This window comes from Sitophilus oryzae, unplaced genomic scaffold (genome assembly GCF_002938485.1).
Source record: "Sitophilus oryzae breed Bouriz unplaced genomic scaffold, Soryzae_2.0 scaffold_969_pilon_pilon, whole genome shotgun sequence".
NCBI classification, from domain to species: domain Eukaryota; kingdom Metazoa; phylum Arthropoda; class Insecta; order Coleoptera; family Curculionidae; genus Sitophilus; species Sitophilus oryzae.
Window position 1 is genome coordinate 24,950 of NW_022147604.1, and position 24,238 is coordinate 49,187.

General features: G+C 31.7%; 1 protein-coding gene across 2 annotated transcripts in view; it reads left to right on the forward strand.

The window, feature by feature from the left end:
* Nucleotides 1-243: 243 nt before the first annotated feature.
* Nucleotides 244-24,238, forward strand: part of LOC115891163 (tyrosine-protein phosphatase 10D) — a gene marked incomplete at its 5' end in the record, with an annotated part of 45,215 nt that continues 21,220 nt past the window's right edge. For both annotated transcript variants that reach the window (XM_030911568.1, XM_030911569.1), the window contains 11 exon segments: nt 244-422; nt 5,204-5,426; nt 7,095-7,233; nt 9,979-10,110; nt 11,593-11,691; nt 11,754-11,935; nt 13,818-14,022; nt 19,471-19,544; nt 21,999-22,239; nt 22,307-22,475; nt 22,538-22,648. In XM_030911568.1, the coding sequence (XP_030767428.1) occupies nt 244-422; nt 5,204-5,426; nt 7,095-7,233; nt 9,979-10,110; nt 11,593-11,691; nt 11,754-11,935; nt 13,818-14,022; nt 19,471-19,544; nt 21,999-22,239; nt 22,307-22,475; nt 22,538-22,648 (1,754 nt within the window).

Below are 24,238 nucleotides of genomic sequence, written 5' to 3' on the forward strand. Positions count from 1 at the left end.
TATGAATTGAGATATCCTATAAAAATTATCACATAACTGTTTATACAGCCTTTATAAAATAAAATTTGCTACTTAAGGATGTATTACTTCTCAGTGCCCCTCCTCTTACCTCGTGATTGTTGGCTCTCTACACTAACATCTCTGTTTCTGTTGTTTTGTTCCATTGTGAATTATTTTTCTCGTCAATTATTAGAATTTATTTATAATATTATATTTATTTTTATTAATAATCCCTCTTTCTAGGTGATAGTAATACAGTTATGACAAACCAGACAAAAATAGAACTAGAGGCCCTTTTTCCCTGGAAGAAATTATTCTGTAACCGTTCAAGCCGTGTCGAAGGAAATGAAATCGAAAGAAGAATCTATATATGTCGTGATCTAGACCCAGTGCTCTCTATAATTGAAGATTTGAAACCTATGGCAAAGTATTATTTGTTTTTGAATTTGGTAATAAGGAGAAATGAAAGCGTTTATCCAAATATCATATTGATGTAGAATGTTTAAGAGGAGGTTAATCACCGCGACCTTATAAATCTATTGTGTATTCCTCTTTCTTGAGTTATAACGAGTTATAACTCATCATACAGTCCCAAGGCTTTGACAAAAGTTCGTATCTGGGATTGCTCCACAGAGGCCAGCTCTCCATCTCCGACATCAGCCGTACCAAAGTTTATGGCAAGAACGATTGTCGTCTCGCCGCACTCAGTAATAAGGTGTTCTGGTGTTTCCTCATTTTCCCCACAGAATCTGCATTAGCCGTTGTTACTCAACTCCTACAGAGGTGTTCGTTGAGGAGATAGTGTTCTGTTAGAAACCCCGTGACAATCGGATGATTGTTCTTACTTAAATGAAGGAAAATCTTTGATTTTTCTTAGTCGTAAGTTCTCAAAAACTTTTTCGAGTATCTTAGACCGTTGAAGGATTCCCATTCCAGGTTACAGAGATTGAGTCTTCCAGGTCATAACAACAAAAACAGAAAAATAAAAAAGTTTATTTTAAATTGTCACTGGGTTAGATTCCAGACTCAGAAGTAAGGATTATAAATAAAGTCAAGACAGTGATTTAACTTTCCAGAATCTTTGCTCTGTAGGTTCATTGAAAAAAAATCTGGGTTTTTCGCCTGCTCGAAGAAAATCTACAATATAAAAATGTCTTTTTTTTGTAAACACCACTGGGTTGAATCCAAACTATAACCAGCTTGCCAGTGGCTTTTTGGTAAAATAAATTTGCCTAACCGACAAAAAATGCTTAACGTTTTAGGAGGTACATTCTGCTTGACAATATTCCAAACCTGATCTTTCATTGCCAGAGGTGGTGATTGGATTCCCTTTTCTTGCAAGAATATCCAATACCAGTTCTAGTACTATAGACTATGTTGTATCATCTTTTGATCCTAACTCCATCGCCTGCAACGTCTTTAGCTCGGGTCTCTCTGATCATGAAGCAGTTTTAACTGAATTTTCGATAAAGTCCAAAATCAAAAATGCCCCTCGTAAAATTATGTCGTATTTTTTTCAGAAAAGAATGCTCAAAAGTTCAGCCACTTATGTAAAACAACCAACTGGGATACAAGCTCTTTATGATGTCGACACCGAATTTTCTATTTTCGTAAAAACATTAACCAGTCTAGCGTTCAAAAACTTTCCTCTTAGGCCTATAAAAATAAGCATAATAAACCTTGGACCACTAAAGGTCTACGCATATCTTCTAAAAAACATGCGTTCATTATCTCACTTAAAAAATTCGCAGACAGTCTCTTCTTCCACAATTACGTAAACTATACAGAAAATTTATCACAAGACTATAAGAGCCGCTAAGGACCTTTATTATAATAGGAGAATAGTCAATTCTGGTAATGTTGCTAAGGAAACATGGTCTATTTGTGAATGAGTTGAGAAACAAAGCTTTTCTTCGTCTAGCAATATCTCTACCTCACCTGAGAACCTTAACGATTACTTTGTAACTGTAGCGAAAAACTTAACTAATACCATATGTCCTTCTCATGATCCACTTTCATATCTCTCTAATGATAATGTAAACTTACACAGTTTCTTTTTTTCGCCCGTAGTTCTTGAAGAGCTTCGCAGTACAATTAATACCATCAAAAATAAATCCTCTTCTGGGACCGACGGGCTAACTTTAAAAATGTTTTCGAATCTGCCAGAAAGCACTCTGAATCACCTAACAACTTTAATAAACATGTCGTTCCAAAATGTCTTAAGACGGCAATAATCATTCCTCTGCACAAAGGAGGAGACAAAGATGAAGCTTCTATCGCCCAATTGCACTCCTTCCAACGCTATCTAAGATCATAGAAAGTTTGGTTAAAAGAAGGCTGGTATCTTTTCTGTTTAAGTACAAAATACTTACTGAATATCAATTTGGATTTCTAAGCAACAAGTCCACAAATGACGCTATGTTTTCCCTCCTTAATAAAAGTTTACTCCAGCCTAAACAACCATCATTCTACAGCAACAATTTTCTGTGATTTTTTTCTAAAAGGCGTTCGATTGTGTAAGTCATAAGATCCTAATTAATAAACTGCAGCACTATGGGTTCAGGGGATCATCTCTCGAATGGTTTAAGTCGTATCTGAGCAACAGAAGTCAACTTGTGAGGGTGGATACCACGTTGTGTTCTAGCAAGCCAATAGAATGTGGAGTACCACAAGGCTCAGTACTAGGCCCTATTTTGTTTCTTCTTTTTTATTAACGACATTGCTAACATAAACATCAGTGGCAAAATATGTCTTTTTGCGGACACTAACTTCACTTGGAGCAACAAGGACATCACGGCACTTCATAGGATTATATCAAATGACTTAATCACCATTAAATCTTGGTGCGATTCGAACCTCCTGAGTCTCAACATTTCTAAAACTAAAGCTTTGTCGTATAAAAACTTGTTGCAGCCTTTTGTACTTAACAACACCACCATTGACGTCGTAAAATCTGTAAAATTTTTAGGGCTTGTTGTGGACAATTCTCTGAAATGGGACATACATATCGAAGCTTTGTCGAAAAAATTGAGCTCTGCCTGTTTGCATTAAGGTCTGTTTCTAAGGAGCTTAACTTGTCAGTGGCTACGTGTTGTGCGACTCAATTTGACCGCATTTTTTCAAGCTCCAGAAGAGAGCTGTTCGATATTCACTAGGACTAAACAGCAGAACTCATTGCCAGGGCTTTTAAGGAATTAAGAATATTGACTCTTCCTTCCTTATTTATATTTGAATCCGTTTTCCTAATACGTAAACATGTATCAGCTTCTCAAGAAAGGCCATCTCACACTTCTCCACTCAGGAACGCGGAGCAAGATCTTTATCTACCTACCCACGCTCAGAGTTAGTTAAAAGTTCAATATTATACAACTCGAAAAAATGCACAATCACCTGCCATTTGAAATCAAATCCATAACATCATTTTTTTCATTTCGCAAAGCATTGAACTCTTATTTACTAGACAAGGCTTTCTACGCCGTAAATGAATTATATTTGAATTGAAAATCGAATTTGATCTTGAAAACACTGGTCTAATGTTTGCTATTGCTATATTTACTAATGACATCGAAATTAATTTATTTAGAGGTCATTGATATTTTGCTATAAACTGGCTAAATATTTTTGAATATTATTTTTTAAGTTTTTTGTTCTTTGACATTGTAAACATTTATAAATGTTTATTTTAACAATAAGACTGACAATATTATTTATATAATGTTTTGTATTATCTTTTGTTTGTTTGTTTGTGTACCTTGTTTTTTTTTCTACTTTGTTTGTTAGTTTACCTTTGTCTACAAATTGAAAAATTTTTTGACAATAAAGGCATTTATTTATTTATTTATTTATAAGAAATTAATCAGGGATTCCTTACTCCAAATCTGATTTGGAATTTTCTCTACTTTGCCATCTAAACTGCAAATATTTATGCTCTTTAACCAACATAGTCAGAGACAAAACTGCACACCACCAATGTTTTGACGGTTTGCTTGCAAAGCTTGTAATGTAATATGTTCTCCTATATAATCTCATACAGTGAAAAATTAGATATAATATTAAACAATAATAAATGTAAACAAACAAAATACAAGAAGCAGAAGAAGGGGCCAAAAAACCCTACATATATGCTTATTCTCCTCATCAAGTTCATCAGACTGAAGGGAACAGCTATTCGACGACCGGTTTCGGAGATTTATCTCCATCGTCAGGCCGACTTTGCTGTAACCCTTAATCTGATAAACCAAAAGCAGAGAATAGCATTTGAGTACAAAACGTACTACTATAAAGTAATATTACAGTTGAGGGTTGGAACCTTTGGTGTTACACAGCAAAATAAAATTACAATAAATCACCACAACGCGTTTCGCTAACCATGTTAGCATCATCAGCAGATTATTATAAACTCTAAACTACAATAGTTTATAATCATCTGCTGATGATGCTAACATGGTTAGCGAAACGCGCGTCCAGTGTAAAAGTAAAAGTGTTTTGGTGTGTTGTGGTGATTTAGTGTAATTTTATTTTGCTATAGAGTAATATATAATAATAAATGTATTGTAGCCTACCTGCAGCATACATTGAATAAATACGTGCTCTAATTATATGTCCATGTATCTTATAAGCAGGAATTCCACGGGACAAACCAATTCTGTGACTTGTTGCTGCTTTTTGTTCTTGATCTTCATGATTCCTCTGGGACTTATTCTTTGCACGGTCGAGCGGCAGCGTGAAATTCCTAAAGCCTCCGATGCTCTCTATAAAACACGTGAATATTTTCAATTTAGTTAGAAAATATTAACTCGGTAGTTGTCGAATACATCATGAAAACAGCCGTCAGAGGCAAAAGGGTTTTCCAGCATCTTTTTCGAGTTTGAAATACTGGATAACTTTTAATATGAGCCGTTGTTCGTTTCACTATAACAGGACGGCATTTTAAACACAAATTAAATTACAAATAACTAAGTAAACACAGAAAAACTCCCACAAAATATCAAAAGAACAACACTTTTAGTATTTAGCAGATGGGTTTAATATAAACCGTTGGTGTTAAATGATATTACATGAAGTCAGTCTTAAAATTAAAAATTATTACCTAATAACCTTATTACGTACTTAATAGTTTACTTTATAATTTAGAAATCATATTTTATTTTTTATTTTCAGAAAGATGTAGATATGCAACTTATATTTTTGTATTATTTTCTAGGTTGATGGTTTAAATATTAGTTGGAAATCAGATGTCAATTCCAAACAGGACAAATATGAAATCGTTTGGATCAGAAACGATACCAACGATAGAGACTACATGACAATTTATAACAACAAAATAATACTTAGTAATTTGTATCCTGGAGCTGGTTATTTAGTAAAGATTTACGCCATATCCCACGAACTTAAGAGTGAGCCTCATGAGTATTTCCAACCAGTGTGTAAGTTTTTTTCTTTATTTGTCATAGTTAAATATTTACCATTGTTGTTTTTTGGTCCAGAGTTCCGGAAAAGCTCTATAGCAGGTTTTTCACTTGCGTTATTTGCTCCAATCATGTTTCTAAAAATACGGGCAGTTGTAGCGCATTTTTAAAAATATATTTGTTAATATAATGTTTTTTTTCAAATTAATGTTGTATACTTTCAAATGAAATTCTATACCGTGTGGTTTTTGAAGTATATCTATTTTTAAACTAAATTACTCGCTTATTCAAATGGAACCCGCTGTATTTCTTATCATAAATTAACCGACTTTTTGTTTAATCTTTTTGTTATTAAGTAAGAATAGATATCTCTCAGATAAAAACACGAGATTTGGTATAGTATATGACATAAATTAGGATTAGTATTGATTGACGTATTCAATTGTTTTTGGTCACTTCCTGTTTCACCGGAAATGACTACAACTTTTGATTTTTAAATGGCAGCCTCGACATTTTTTACTTTATTCGATAGAAAATGACACTCTGTATAGAATGACATATGATATGTCAACTTTTGACATTTTCGCTTAAAAAAATCGTATTTTTAATTTCAATCTAGAGTGGCTGTGTTAAAAACACTAATTTTTAATCAAGGAGCCTTGGAAAAATATATTTGATCGTCTAATGTTTTTCGTATCTTATCCGGTTAAAAGATCGTATTTTAAATCATATCTCATTTTTTTCAAATGGAACCAGGGTAGCTCATTAGCATATTTGGAAAAAACATTTTTGTATGAATAATTTGGTACCAAACACTTGGTATTTCGAGTCAAATTGTCGTTATGAACCGCATGTTACAATTTAAAAAATAAACCATTATGCGAAAATGTCAAAAGTTGACATATGATATGTAATTCTATTCAGAGTGTTATTTTCCATCGGATAAAGTAAAAAATACCGAGGGTGTTATTTAAAATCAAAAGATGTAATAATTTCCGGTGAAACAGGAAGTGACCAAAAACAATTGAATACGTCAATCAATCCTAATTTATGTCATATACTAACATATCAATTCTCGTTTTTATCTGAAAAAAAATATAAAAGTTATAGAGGTGGGCCACTTTTGAGACGCACCCGGTATACAATGACAAAAATATTTTTAAAATGTTCTTAGCTATTAACCGCATATTTTATTAAAAAAATTGAGTGAATATCTTAAAACAGAAATCTGATATAGACCTTTTCAAAACACTGTGTCACTGGGTATGTTATTATTGTACGCAACATATATTGTACTGGGATATGTTGATTTAAAAATATTACCACTAATTTTTATTTACGTATTTTACAGCTTAAATCGTAATAAACAAAGTAAACCATTTCTTTCACACTTTTTCGTTTATACCCCTGCACATATAATTAAACATTTATTAACTAGAAGCGAACTTTTTATTTAACTAGTTCGGGAATAGTCTAAATAAACAACTTAATTCTATTTTAAGCAAAGATTTAATAATACATTACTACCATATATAATTTTTTCAATTTATTTTTATTACGTTTAATTATATATTCGACCAGTGATAGATTGAAGGTGTGTTAAAAAGCTATTTAATAAATAAAACTTCTATGTATTTTTTTTAATTTAAACTGTCCGCTAATTTATTTTAAATGTTATTTTTATAGTTCCAAAACCACCTAGAAATATGACCATAGAAAAAACGACGACAAACTCGGTTATTGTTCAGTGGCAAGCACCGTTGGATTCTCTTATAACCGAGTATTCTATCAGATATAAAACGGGCAGTGATAACCAGTGGGTTAGGTAAGGATTCGTATTAAGCTTTATAATTTAAATTTGTTATTTTATACCAGAATTTTATTAAAAAAACATAGAAAATGTACGTGTAATTCCAACGGCGGGACACCCCTGGGCCCTGGGTATCAGCACACTTTTTGTCCGTTTTTAACATGTTGAAGTTTCCATCATCTCCATCACTATATTGCACGGTAAAATTCAGACTACCGATTTAGGATGACTAGGGCTATACTAAGTTAAGTTACAAAGGTTAGTCTTTGATCGAGATTTTCGTATGTAAGAAGAGTACATTGCGTTTATAATGTACTGAACAAAGAGAGAACAGTAAACACGTTGCCAAACGTATGAAATAAACCGAGAAATTGTGCACATTGCTAAGAGACGTGGAAAGGGATATAGCAGATTCGTCGCGGTCGACCGGTCAATCAGTACTAAAATTCTAGAGAAGGATGTACATCATCCGTTCAGTTTTACGAATTAATTATGTCTTGTGATACTTTATTTGCTTATTTATTAACGTGTCGTAATTTTCCCTATAGCTTGTAAATTTTTAAGTGCAAGTTAGGAACACTAGCACTTTTGGTAAAAATAAGTGGAATTTAGTTGGTGTTCGACAGTGGTCGAGCTATTAGAATCCTGAATTCAAAAATCGATATCTCGAAATAATTGATTGTAGTTTTTTTTCAAAAACTTTCTTAATATTTCTGCTATATTTTCTTCGCAATTCAGCACGAAATTAACAACCTAAACCCTCGTAAAGCACCAGGAGTGGATAAGATAACGTCAAAAATGTTAAAAGAACTACCAAGGAAGGGCTTAGTACTTATCGCATATATATTTAATGCCATCATAAGATTGAACTACTGGCCGAGTTCGCTGAAAACAGCCGAAATTATAATGATCCCAAAACTCAACAGAGTCTCCTCATATCGCCCTATTAGTTTACTACCATTGGTTTCCAAAATTCTTGAAACACTGATACTTCATAGAATCAATTCAGATCCAAAAACCGAAAACTGAATACCACATCACCAGTTTGGGTTTCGAGATTATACACGGATTACCAGCAATATAACTCGGATTACCAGTAATATAACTCAAACTCTTGAGGACAAAAAGTATTGCACATCAGTGTTTCTTGATGTTAGTCAGGCTTTCGACAAAGTATGGCATACAGGACTACTTTACAAAATTAAAAATTATCTTCCCATGTCCTACTTTCCGATATTGGAATCCTACCTAAATGGTAGAGTGTTTAGAGTCAGAATAGGTGAGGATATATCTGAAAATTATAGCATAAATGCAGGTGTTCCACAAGGTAGTGTCTTAGGACCACTACTTTATGTCCTTTTTACAGCAGACTTTCCCACAAACAATGAAACAACAACGGCTACTTTTGCAGATGACACAGTAATTATGGCTGTCAACAAAAAACCGGAAACAGCTTCCTTGATATTACAAAGACATCTAATGTTAATAACATAAACAACACACTAATTCCGCAGTCTTCCTCTACCAAGTATTTAGGCATGCACTTGGATACTAAGCTTACCTGGAAAGAACACATAGTAAAGAAACGTAAGCAAATAGATTTAAAAATAAAAGACTTATATTGGTTAATGGGAAGAAGTTCCAAACTATCGCTAGAGAATAAACTTCTTTTATACAAAACTATAATAATACCTATTTGGACATATTGAGCAGAACTCTGGGGATGCGCTAGTAAATCAAATATAGCCATAATACAAAGGAGCCAATCTAAAATTCTACGGATGATAACAGACGCACCATGGTATGTCTCCAATCACACTATACATGAAGATTTAAAAATTCCGTACGTCAAAGAAGTCATCCAAACTCGGAGTAAAAAACATTTCATTAGACTACACGATCACACCAATACCTTACTTCAGCCTCTACTTGAACCAGTACCTACAAGATGACTTAAAAGACAATGGCCATCTGATTTGAAAGAATATTAAGGAGGATTTTTCACTGGAGAAGACCTCATCACGTTAACTGGAGCGTCATTGCTCTCAATTCATTAAATTAGCCCATAGAATTTCCATGCAAATATTCTGATTGCTAATAAATCATAATAAAAAAAAATTCTTCGCAAACAGTAGGTACCTATGTGAAAATCTTTATAAATAAAAAAGTTACATGACAGCTGAAAATTTGCTACGTACTAAAAGTAAATGGATGTTTTTTTTTTAATTTTTGAATAGAAAAAAACAAACCTATCGAATTTTTCTTTATTTAAACATCTTGTAAAAGATCCGAACTTCAAAATAAAAAAATGAGTTTTTAACTTATCGCGATTACTGACGTTTTCTCGTTATAAAAAAATGGACACCCTAACGATATCCTTAATAACTCCATTTTAGATGCTCAGAAACGTATCTAATGATTTTATCTAGTTAGCTTTTCGAAAAAAACTATTTTAAAAATAAGCGGTTTGCGATCGTGATTTTACTTTACTTGATAGGGAATGGCGTACCGGAGAAATGTGGCAACGCCGCAACAGCACACCGTCGTATTTCTCTCACTCCGACTTAATAAGATCCCTGTGCAATTTACTTCCACACATGTAAATACCGACCCAAAAGTAAGAATTGCCAGCACGGTATACTTGTGAAGTGATTCACCAAAAAAGACGATTGTCATACGGTATTTTCTAACGAATTGATAAACGTATGGCGGTGATAAATTTATTCAATATGTATTAAATTAGGAATTGTTATGTTACAGATTGCCAGCTGTTCAAAATACTGAAGCAGAAGTAACGGACATGACTCCTGGAGAGAGATACACCATTCAAGTTAACACTGTCAGCTATGGCTTAGAAAGTAATGAACCACAACAATTAAATCACACAGTAAGGTAAGCCAGTAATAAGAAAAGGTGTAAAATTATTTCCATATATTGCCCAGATTCTCACCACAAAATGATTTAATTCCTTTTTGTCATATATATTTTTATAATAACATACAGGTTGGTCCGAACTGTATTCCGGAAACTTCGGCAGCATATTCTGCATATAAAAATAAGAAAAAAAGGTCCTATAAATGTATGTCCTAAAATGCTTAGTTTCAGAGATAGGTACAGGGTGTAGAAATTTCATTTTTATTTCGATTTTTTCCAAATAATTTCTGAAGTAACGTTATTTGGATGAAAATTGATGTCTAGGAGTTTTTTTACATGTGAAATTTGATTTTGATGTCAATGTGACTCCTACTGGTAGAGGGCGCCACCTACATGTGTTTTACCTGTTTTGAAGCTTAATAACTTTTTGTCCGTACCTATATAAAACTACCGAGGGCAAAAATATACATCTCTGTGACTTTTTACATAAAAAATATATCTTTGTAAAAATCGCTACAAGCAACTGTTCTCAAGATATTTAAAATGGAAATACTCAATACATGTCATTATTGACGAAAAATAAACACGTTGAGTAGATAGTTATTTCACTGAAATAATAAATTTGGGAAATTTTTATTTTTTTAAATTAATCAAATTTTTCTGCAAAAAAATGATGATAAAACAGTTTCTGTGGAACTTTTGGCACAAAATTTTCAAATTTACGATCTCAGTCTAATAACTATTTAGTCAACATGTTTAATTTATGTCAATGATGACGTATTGTAATTTCGATTCCAAATATCTCGAAAACTAATACCCGTAGCGATTTTTACCAAGAGACATTTTTTACGTAAAAAACGTCGTAAATGTAAATTTTTTACTGAGTAGTTTTATACAGGTACGGACGAAAAGTTACTACTCTTCAAACCAGTTAAAAAATACGTAGGTGGCGCCCTCTACTAGTAGGAATCATATTAACATAAAAATCAAATTTCTCATATATAAAACCTCTCAGACACCAATTTTCATCCAAATATTGACGTTACTGCAGAAATTATTTACATATATTTATACGAACTTTTTTACTTATTTTTATCTGCAGAATATGCTGCCGAAGTTTCCGTAATACAGTTCGGACCACCCTGTATATTTGTAGTAACAAATATTTTTGTAATTATACAATTATACACTGTCAGCAACGCCTGGCTTTGGTATCGATTTTCCTGTGTACAGAGTACAGTCAATGTGTTTAGTACAATAAATGTACTGAACAAAGAGAGAAGAACAAGTAGTTTCACAAGCGCATGAAATAAAACGCCTAATTAAGTAGTTATGTAACTAAGACTCTCTGTTGCCGACAGGGTATAAAAAGCCGACAGGGTATAAAACAGGTAAATACACCTGTTTATATATTTTTTTCTTTAAGATGTTTGATAAATAATATAAAAAATATTAGAATTTTAAAAGTTCTCAATACAAATGCGGAAATTTTAATTTCAGACCAAATCCAGTGTCAAATATTGCTCCACTAGTCGACTCCAATAATGTAACCTTAGAGTGGCCTCGCCCAGAAGGAAGAGTAGAAACTTACATTGTGAGGTAAAGAATTCTTAAAAAAATGATGTTACTAAGGCTTCTTATTGAAAACGAAATATTTACAGATGGTGGGAGGCTACTACACCTTCTCAAGTTAACAAAAGCACAGTAAGTCAAAATCAAAATGGTACAGGACTGGTTAGGTTACTGGTTGGAGATCTGATGCCTGGGGAAGAGTATGTTTTTGACATACAGGCAATATCCAACGACCTGGAAAGCGATGTTACCGTTTTAAGGACGAGAACTAGTAAGTATAGGTTTAGTATTGGTTTTATTTTGAAGTAGCTTAACAATTGATTTGGAAAATCGACGTCACAGTGTCCTTCAAATGGCAACTAGTGAATTTATGGATGGAAAATACCATGTTCGGCGCAGTATCCTCTAAATAGATAATAATCGGTAATATTTTTTTTTTCAGACCAATCTGTGAATACTATTTTACTATTTATTATTAAAATTTAGCATAGAAAATTAATATTTTAATGGGAAAATGTTAAAAATCTTTCTTGAAAATAGATTTGTATTTTTAAACCTTTTTATAATTTTCTAAAACAAATATTTTGACAATTTTTTAACGCTTAATATACAACATACTTAGTGCGTCTCAAAAGTGGCTCACCCCCTATAACTTTTTTATTTTTTCAGATAAAAAACGAGATTTGGTATGTTTAGTATATGACATAAAATTAGGATTCATTGACTCAGTCAGTTGTTTTTGGTCACTTCCTGTTTCACCGGAAATGATTAAAACTTTTCATTTTTAAATGACACTCTCGGTATTTTTTCACTTTATTCCATAGAAAATGATATCCTGAATAGAATGACATATCATATGTTAACTTTTGACATTTTCACATATGGTTTATTTGAAATTGTAACATGCGATTTATAACGACAATTTAACTCGAAATACCAAGTGTGTGGTACCAAATTATTTGTAAACAAATGTTTTTTCCAAATATGCTAATGAGCCACCCTTGTTTCGTTTGAAAAAACGAGATATGATTAAAAATACGATTTGGACGTTTTTTAACCGGCCAGGACAAGACACGAAAAACCTTGATTAAAAATTAGTGTTTTTAAAACAGCAATGGCACTCTATATTGAAATTTAAAATATGATTTTTTAAGCAAAAATATTAAAAGTTGACATATGTTATGTCATTCTCTAGAGTGTCATTTTCTATCGAATAAAATAAAAACATACCGAGGGTGTCATTTAAAAATCATAAGTTGTAGTAATATCCGGCGAAACTGGAAGTAGCCAAAAGCAATTGAATACGTCAATCGCTCCTAATATATGTCATATCAACTAACATACCACATATCGTTTTTTTCTCTGAAAGGAATAAAAAAGTTATAGGAGTGTGCCACTTTTGAGACGCACTTGGTATTTTTTGTTCAAAAACAAGTGCTTTACACGTGTTTAAAACACCGTTACCCCTTTCAAATGTTTGTTTCAAACGTTTTGGATGCAAACGTCATTCGTTTCAAACTCATTTTTAAACAGGTTTGGTGTGTAGGAGGTTTTTTTTCGTAAAAAACAAAAACTTTTTCTTTTAACTATTTAATAAAATAAACTCTCAAAGAAATAAAAAAAATAAAAATAAATAAATTACCTCAATCTAATGTTGTCTGTCAGTCTAGAAAACAAATCGTTCAACTCATTATAATATAAAAAGAAGGACATAAATCTGATAACAAAACGAACAAAAAACATGGTACCCAATCATTTAAACTTATTATTTTGTGATACAACTCGGAGGAGTACCATTAAGTTCTCTAAAAATCGAAATAAGTTTTCACGCCTTTTCTTCCCCCAATCTTCTTAATTTTGAATGCCATCTACGTATGTAGTTAAAAATACATCTTTAAAAATATATTTAAATCACCCAGTAATTAAGAAACCTTCTATTTAAAAAATATAAAATCAAGCTAAAATTTAATTCCTTTTTCTTTGGAGAAATATACGACAATTTGGCAACACGGTGTATCATATAAATAACAAGTGAATCATAAAAAATATGCATTTTTTTCTAATTACACTTGCCGTATATTTTAAGTTATTCTTTTGTTTGTGTTGTATTATTCTCCTAAACTACTAGTTTGTTTTTCTTTTTGTTATTTTAGTGCCTCTCATACAATCCGAAGTCGTGGTAGTGAACAATCACCAGTCTACGGATTCTATAAGTTTAAGATATACTCCCACGCCACAAACTTCTTCAAAATTCGACTTATACAGGTTTTCTTTATCTGAGACTAATATTCCCGATCAGGAAAAAGCAGCCAATGATTCAGAGAGATTAGTAACGTTTACTGGTTTAATCCCAGGCAGGTAAGTGAAATATTATACTCCCTCGTCCTAAATTAGTTGTCACATTTGTATACTTCTAGTTGGAATAGAGATACATAATATTTTATTTTATATCTATACAGGGCGTCAAAAAAATAGTGTAAAAATGTCTATACCTATGTGGCGGATTTGTCTCTCCAAAAAAATCCTTTATGGGTATTTCGCCACTGCACTGCAAGAAAGTCTACAAAATAAAATAGTTATTTTTTGTAAACACTTCTGCGTTAAACCTAAACGGACACTGCTTGTCAGAAGTTATGTTTACAGTTATACAAATTTGCTTAACAAAGAAAAAAATGCTTATCGTTTCGGAAAGGTTATCTCTTTCCGTCGTCGGAAGCAAAAAAAATACAAAGAAAGAAGAAAAAACTATTTAAAATATTTAAATTCAACTATTCGAGAACACTTTACTTTTTTAAAACAGATACGTCTACAACACAAAACATCCCCTTTAGAACTTCGTCTATCATGTTAAGAAATTAAAGTAAATAATAAAGCGCCTCTCGTGTTTGTTCGCACTCAAAAAATTTCAATTAATGCCTGTATATATTTTTAATATATTTTTTAAATTTACATTTTCTTAATTGAAAAGTAATATATTACATTTAAATGGAATATATTACATTTAAATGGAATATATTACATAACAATTATGTCAATTACAGGATTACAAGCTTGTTTTCTAACATTTTTTTAAATAAAACGAATTATAAAATTTCAATATTTGTATATTTGTCGTAGGTATGAAAAAAGTAAAATATGAAATGGACAAACGCTTACTTACATTGCAATAAAACTTCCACTTTTAGTTTTGCAATCCAAACGCAATATTTCTATTTCACAAATAAAAATATCCGACAACAATAAAATCACTGAAACTTCCGCGGCTGACAACGAAAACTGAAAAATATAACGGCACTTTTTGTTTCAGACCTGCATATCAACATTACGCTGTATATTATATGTTTGTTGTTGAAATAATATAAAATATATATCTAATTATATAACTTGTAAATTTTAATATTTTAACATGATTTTAACTACTTTTGACAATAACTTTTTATCAAGATGACATTTTAGACGGCAACTGACATATATGTCATAATATTTGAATCTTAAATATGTATGTAATATAATTTAAATTACTATAATGCAACTTTATAGTAAGAAAACATTTATACATTCACAAAATACAACAGAGTCTGATAATATAGTTTGAAAACAATGAAAATTGAATTAAAATTGAAAAAGTTAAGCGCGACCCCTTGTGTCAAAATTAGATGATTAAATTTTTGCAATTTTTACACCATTTGATGACCGGTGGCGCCTCTAGTGTTTGTTCGGGCGGTTAGTCTTTTACTCCCGCTTATGGCCATTAAAGAAAAAGTTCTAAAGGGGGATGTTTTATGGTCTACAAGAAACTGTTGACGTTCTGTTAAAATGACATTATATCAAGTTAAACTTCAAAATTATTACTACCTGATAACAATTACTTAATAAGGTAAAACCAAAAAACCAAACTTTCTGTATGATTATTTTTAAATTTTACGTATGTTATGTTTATTTATGTTATGTTCTTTAAAATCAAAGAAGCGATTGCCATACATTACTGACATCTACAGAAAATAATAATAGAATAGTTGAATTTAAATATTTTAAATAGTTTTTTTCTTCTTTCTTTGTATTTTTTTGCTTCCGACGACGGAAAGAGAGAAACTTTCCGAAACGTTAAGCATTTTTTTCTGTTTAGGCAAATTTGTATAACTGTAAACATAACTTCTGACAAGCAGTGTCCGTTTAGGTTTAACGCAGATGTGTTTACAAAAAATAACTATTTTATTTTGTAGATTTTCTTGCAGTGCAGTGGCGAAATACCCATAAAGGATTTTTTTGGAGAGAAAAAAATAGTGTATCTAACTTCGGTGGGTTATTCTACAGATAAAAACAAAACAAAGAGTTTCTATGAACATATGCCGTTAAAATGCTTCCAGAAGAAGTTACAGCCCTCGAAAGCTTAAATAAAAATAATATATTTTGTTTATTTTTAAGATCTTTAAGATTTTGAAATTTGGTACTCTTACACATTACATTTTAATGCCAAAGCGAATGGCGATCGTGTAAAATTTCAGTAAAGTGTAAAAAACAGCCCTGAAAGGGTACTTTCCATTACGGTAGAAAGTACTAGTGGTGGTACTTCTTTTATCCTTAATATAGTCCGTCTAGAAAGTATCCGGAATTTTATATTTTTCCTAATTTTAATGTATTTTTTTTTCTGTAACACTCTAAGACAACAGTAATCCATCACGTAGGTTGTGCCGATAGTAGGTTATGACCAAAATCGCATGGCAACACCATCTGTCAAATATTGTTGATTGTAAACCGGCTTAAGATTTGAGAAATAATGTCGCAAGTAAAAAAAAAGAAATGGTGGAATACATGTATAGAAAAGGTGTTCGAAACGTTAAAAAATTAGTGCAATTGACTGAACTAGGAAAAAGTGCAGTATGTGAGACAATAAAGAGGATAAAAATGGCACAGATATGAAGCATGAACCAGTTTCAGACCGCGTAAGATTCGCAAAAACAATTTAAACGCTTTAGTGGCATTAGGACGACAGAATCCACGCCTAGGATTTCGCAAATTGGCTAACAGACTTGGAAGTCAGCGAAAATTAAAAGTTAGTCCAGAAACCATCCGCATGTCACTGAAAAGGCTACATAAGTATCAAGGAAACCCAAAAAAAAACCTGCAATAACACCTCTACATAGGCAGCGAAGAATGGATTTTTGTCAACGTTTTCAAGAAGATAATTTTAATAATGTTTTTATTTCTGACGAAAGTTGTTTCGAGCTTGGTGGAAACCACCTAAAAATCCTATCAAAAGAAAATGTTACTGTTCAAGTTTCAAAATCTCCCACTAAAATAATGGTTTGGGGAGCAATATCTTAGCATGGTGCTACATCTCTGTATATAGTTGATGGATCTGTTATTAGTGCAAAATATTGTGATATTTTAAATGGTTTTCTTCTTGAAACGGCTCATGTTTTATATCCAGAGGGGTGGCGTTTTCAGCAAGATAATGCAAGATGCCATACGTCTGCCTATCACCATTTGGTGTCTGCAAGAACACCATTTGGCAACAATTCAATAGCCAGCAGCTTCACCAGACCTTAGTCCCATTGAAAACATATGGGAACTAATGAAGATTGAAGTGGAACGAGCAGCTCTGCGATATAAACAAGATTTGATTCGCTCAGTTTTAACGTTTAGTTAAGTGTTTGGAGTTAAATGGAGGTTGTATAAGTAAATAAAATTAATAATTTGTTATAATTTTTTTAACTCAGGTCCTCCAAAAATGTATATCGATAATTGTAATTTTGCTTTCTTTTTTCCGGATACTTTCTAGACGGACTATAGATACAATAATTTCAACAATGTTGACACAACCAAATATCGACGTTTGGTTTTTGTTAATTGTTTCCAAATTATTTGGAAAAAAACTTAAATGAACATGAAAATTTTACATCCTGTATCCTTGCAACGAATTATTTTAAGGCATACATTTATACAAATTAATTTGCTTATTTTTATCTGCAGAATATGTTCGAACCACCCTGTATAAAGGGTGGCGCACCTATGCGCCTCAGTTGATTATACGAAAACGGAAAGATGTAGAAACAAAATATTTTATGGGTATATGTGGGAAGGCAATGTGCATAATTTAAAATTGTTTTCAAATGTAAAGGGTATGTCAGAACTAAGATCCACACCAAAGTTATATTTTTTCTTATGGAACACCCGGTACTTTATTTCGTATTTGGGTCCGTGGACACAAAATAATGCATTTATTATAAGGCTAAAATATGTTTACAAGCTTTGGTTTTTGAGATATTTAAATATGCATGGTATCATAAAAAAGATTGTCAACATATTGTACATTGCTTTTCAGAATTAATTCTTCTGCTGACTTTTAAGTCGAAGAAATAAACTTTACTGAAAAATTTGATTGCTTTGTTTAATTTATACAGGGGTATCAAAAATTGCTGGTATATAATCAATCGAGGCGAATGAGGTGCGCCACCACGTATATGCCGTATGATCGAAAAAAAAACGGCGTCAGCGATGGCTATGAAATGAAGATCGACGACATTTACCATATAAATTTACATACAAAATGACAGCGATCTTCATTTCATAGCCATCGCTGACGCCATTTTTTCTCGGTCATACGGTATTAATCAAGCTTAATAAAATTACATTAAAAATAAGATTAATAAATCATTTATTTATATTTTTTTAATTATATCACTGATGTTTAGTGCTAACTATAGCAAATTCCAAAAAAAATAAAGGTATTTAAGATAATTACAAAATTTTGCTAACAAGAGAAAAAGTCAGTGGCGCACATGTTTTTTTTAAATGTTCCAGTGATAACCCATATGCACAGTGATGCAATTTTAGCAGTAAAATATGATGCACTTATAGTAACTTTTACTCTCAAAATTTCATTCAAACCGCTAAAAGCACTTGGAAGAAAATTATAATAAATCATAAAAAAATAAGATCTTGACACTCTGTAGCTATGAAATAAAGCAGAACTGTTTTTTAAATTGAATTTGTTGATACAAAAATAAGTCTAATTTTTACGCGAGGAATCTCCCTACGAGAGATGCCACATTTTTTGAAACACCCTATATCAAATTTTGAAATACTAAATTTACATAAAAAATGGACATATCACTTTTTCAAAGCTTGCATATCTAATGGATTTTCATGGTGTTCCATAAGAACAAATATAACTTTAGTATGGATCTTAGTTCTGAAACACCCTGTATATTTCAAAATAATTTTAAATTGTGCACATTGCCTCCCACATATACCCATAAAAGATTTTGTTTCTACATCTTTCTGTTTTCGTTAAATCAACCAAGGCGAATGAGCCAAGGCACCCTGTATAGAATCAGCATTACTTTTTTATTTTTTTGCAAAAGTCGTAAAACGCTATTTGCAATAAATTAAAACAGTAATTTTGAATCAATAAGTTTAGTAACTAACCTAACTAACTACCCTGTGTATTACATTAATATTGAACATTTTAAGTTATTTATAGAAGTTTACTAATATGTTTTTTTCTCTGTTTTGTCGCTTTACAACTTGAAAGTAATAAAATATTTCTAGAGTGTTTTATATTGGTGAATCCTTTCTAATGCTAATGAGCATTAACAAAAACCACAAACAATTACGTGAAATTGCTCACGACTAATAAGAATAAGTGTTTGTTTTATACATTTAAGGAAAATTGAATATGGTATTATTTTCGTAGTCACATAAATTAAAAATAAAAATTTATTTAAGTGAGTTAGTAAAAAATATTTTCTAAGACATTTATACGATTACATTGAAATGTGTTGTTGTTTTTGTATATTCTAGATTGTACAATATTACCGTTTGGACTGTGTCTCAAGGAGTAACTAGTCAACCGTTGCAAAGACAGGATAGATTGTGTAAGTACGCCATATAATAGTTAAACATATTTTGATCAGTGAATGAGAGTTTTTATTAATTTATGAAAGTATACCGGATGCGTCCCGAAAGTGGCTCACCACTAAATTTTTTTTTCAGATAAAAAACAAGATTTTAGGATAATAGCATAAATTAGGATTGATTGACGTATTCAATTGTTTTTGGTCTCTTTCACCGGAAATGGCTGCAACTTTTGATTTTTAAATGACACCCTCGGTATTTTTTTACTTTATTCGATAGAAAATGACACTCTGAATAAAATGACATATCATATGTCAACTTTGACATTCTCGCTTTAAAAAAAATCGTATTTTAAATTTCAATCTAGAGTGCCATGGTTGTTTTTAACAATTTTTGAAGATTCTGACTTTGACAAGAGAAAATTATTTATGTTCTTGTTTGGCGGTTGTTCTTAGCAACCGCTATAACAGCGCCCTTCAACGTATGCGCTTTAAAACAATTATAAGTTTTGGCGGCAAGCCGAGCATTCCAATCTAAACTTGTTTCCTTTATCTATGCTTTAAGTAAACTAAAGATGAGAGGTAATTTTGACATTTGACACTACCAGGGGGAAAGAGCAGGTTTAAAAATACTCAAAAACGCCTCTCTTAATTAATGGGCGCCCCATTCTGAACTCATAAGTCATCGTTACATACATACACCCCTGTATAATTCCACTTCATTTACTATAAGTATCATTGACATTTTATTGATCCCACTAAATCGATATACATACCAGCCTCTGCCATTAAGCGCGACGTGCTTTTCCTTTTGAAGAATGAAGGAAAAAATAATGGACAACGCGGCGGCATTTCCGGCTGCCGAGCAGCGCCCCCTACCACCCTAATTATAGCGATTAAACGGTAATGGGCAATAATCGGATCTTTCGCGAAAATCCGCGCTCTACGCCCATGTGTCCGGCGCGCGGGGACGACGGATGTTGCCATTTCTACCAGACCGAGGTAAGAAAACAGTTAGATAATATAAAGTACGGACAAGGCTGGAAATTGGAAACAATAACTGGCTAAGAACGAACTGAATTTGCATCATTGCATTGAGAAAAAAATATATGGATGTTGTTAAATATACTAATTTTTGTTTAAGGATCCTTGGAAAAATAGATTTGATTGTCCAATGTTTTTCCTGTCTTGTTCTGGTCAGTTAAAAGATGCCCAAATTGTATTTTTAATCATATCTCAGTTTTTTCAAATGGAACGAGGGTGGCTCATTCATAAAAAAGCATTTTTTTACTAAAAATTTGGTACCACACACTTGGTATTTCGAGTCAAATTATCGTTATGAACCGCATGTTACAATTTTAAATAAACCATATTAGAAAATGTCAAAAGTTGACATATTATACATGCGTCATTCTATTCAGCGTGTCATTTTCTATCGATTAAAATAAAACAATACCGAGGGTGTCATTTAAAAATCAAAAGTTGTAGTCATTTCCGGTGAAACAGGAAGTGACAGAAAACAACTGAATACGTCAATCAATCCTAATTTTTGTCATATATACTAACATACCAAATCTCGATTTTTTATTTGAAAAATAAAAAATTCATAGGGGTGAACCTCTTTTGAGGCACACCAGGTATATGTTATCAGTTAAAAGATGCCAAAATCGTATTTTTAATCATATCTCAGTTTGTTTCAAATGGAACGAGGGTGGCTCATTAGCATGTTTGGAAAAAATGAATCATTCCAATTATCAAATGGTTTTATTCGAATAAAATCATTCATTCACTTGTATACTAAAGCATATGTGACAACCTCGCCGTGCGACTAAAATATAATTGATAAATGAAATATTTAGTAATTCATTTGATTTTTGTGTACGTCAGTACATTATTAGTTCTTCCAAATTTTTATAATTTCGCCTTGTAAATACTGTGCTATTTTTGCGTTTATTAAAATATTTAAAATACTAAAATAGTAGGTTTTTTTTAAATTGACGATTGTGTGCGTGTGCAGGTGGTCAAAATTTTTTCAAAAATTTGTGATTTTCCGTAACCCGATCTTTCAGTTATTTACTTTTAGAATTAGTTGAACTTATGTAATAATCATATTTAAGTAATGTGGTTATCGAACTCAAATTTTGGGGTCAGAAAATTAAATTGAAAGTTTTACACATCCCAATTTAAAAAGAAGTTAACAATATTTGTATTTTGTTTATGCCAATTCTCTTACATGTAGTTTTTTGCAAAGAAATATTTCATTTATTTTTTGAAGTAAATGCCAGTAAAAGTAAATATTATTTTTAAATAGTAATATAAAGTAATAAAAAGTAATATAAATAATTTTGATTCTTAATTTTTTATTTATATTTTCCTTCCATTACACTGCATGCTTAGAAAATTAATAAATGTTTATTTTATTATGTATTTTCTTTATTTTTTTATTATATACTATTGCATCTAATAATATTTCAGATCCTGAACCTATAACTGGTATCAATGCGACATACATATCTGATTCAGATGTGACACTGACTTGGGCTTTCCCGAGAGGAGAATATAACGAATTTGAGGTGCAATACATCAATTCCGAAGGGGCATTCATACAAAACTTAACTTTACATACTTCAATAGCCATCAATGACTTGAAACCCCATAGAAATTACACATTTACTGTGATTGTTAGAAGTGGAACCGAGTCAAGCATACTAAGACGGTTAGTGATTTTATTTATTTTTTATTCATTTGTAAATTATATTTTGAATTTATTTTTTATTATTTAGATCCCTTCCTGTCTCTGAGAGTTTTACAACCAAAGAATCGGTTCCTGGCAAGGTTGAAAAGTTCGAACCTGTTGATATTCAGCCCAGTGATATTGTGTTTGAATGGTCATTACCCACCTCTGAACAGAACGGAATAATTAGAAAGTTTACTATTACATATGGACTAGAAGTATGGCACTAGTTATACAGTTATTTGAGAAAAAAAAATAATGTTTTATAATTGATTTGTAGGGTTCGTCACATGTACTGCATAGGGATTTTTCGCCGTATGAATTCAGGGGTACCATCGCAAAATTACTACCTGGAAAGACGTACCTTTTTAAAATCCAAGCCGAGACAAAGGTATGGAATATTTGAACTATTTAAATACTATTATGTAGTTATATAAAGTGTGTCCAATGAGTCAGTGATGATTTCGACAAACGCCATCCAAAAATGACACTTTATCTCTGAATTAAAATAGTGTCAAACTACTGTCACTGTTATATTGTATCCTCTCATTACATAGACTTTACATCGGAATTATATCACCGAACATTATTTATTTAAATTTATTATTATTTTCTTTTAATAAATAAAATACAGTGTGTTGCATTCAAGAAACTTTATTTTATATAAGGACATGTATGAAATACCTATGAAACATTGGAAACCGACGTTATTCCACGATCCACGATGGTTTTTGCAGTTCACAACACAGCTTTTTAAGTTTTTAATGCCATTTTTTCACAATTATCACGGGTTTGAGTAAATAGAATTTAAATTAACTCACAATATAGCAATAATTACCTTGAAAATAGACGCTTTAAACACTTTTCGGTATGTTTTCAATGAGGGCGGTTTAAATTTTGAAAGATTTTATAATTTTTGAACATTCTGACTTTGACAAGAGAAAATTATTTCTGTTAATGTTTGGGGGGCGGTTGTTTATAGCAACGACTATAGCAGCGCCAGATCGCGTACAACGATCTCGACCCAAATCAATTATATATTTTGACGGGCTTTCCAATCTAAATTTATTTCATTTATCTATGCTAACAAAAATACAAACCTAAAGTGTCAAAACGAATGACAATGCCAGGAAATAAATAAATAATTGTGGCAACTTGACATTTTTACAGCAGAGCTTACCACCTGAATTCTCAGCGGGAAATTTAAATTCCAGTCAGTCAGGTCGGCGACGAATATGTTGTCATTGTTGGTAAAAATGAATTTAAAAATAGCATTCTCGATTACGTAACTAAACGAAGGTGGCTTATTAGCATATTTGGAAAAGCACTTTTTTACGAATAATTTGGTACCACACACTTGGTATATTTAATATAAGATATATTATTTTCAAATAAACCATATACGAAAATGTCAAAAGTTGATATATGATATGTCATTCTATTCAGAATGTATATATTTATATAAAAAAATACCGAGGGTGCCATTTTAAAATCAAAAGTTGTAGTTATTTCCCAGTGAAACAGGAAGTGACCGAAAAGAATTGAATACTCAATCAATCCTAATCTATGTCATATACTAACATACCAAATCTGATTTTTATCTGAAAAAATAAAAAAAGTTATAGGGGTTAGCCACTTTTGAGACGCACCCGGTTTTTAGATTCAAATAGATTATTTTATTTATAAATTTATTTTTCTGTAACTATGTATATATTGTAATAAACTATAAATAAAATGTAATAACCTAGGATTATGTAAAGTGATCAGGATGGCACCCAAAAACGCAATAGTATACAGGGTGCTCCTTAAAAAAAACATCTCTCACCCACTCACACTCTTTTGAGATACCCTGTACAAGTGAACATATTTTCGGGCAATTCATAAGTTCTTTATTTTAGGATCGATTATCATTAATAGATGATCGACGCGCTGTTGCAGCACCCTGTATATTTTTATTTTTCATTGAACATATACCGGGTGC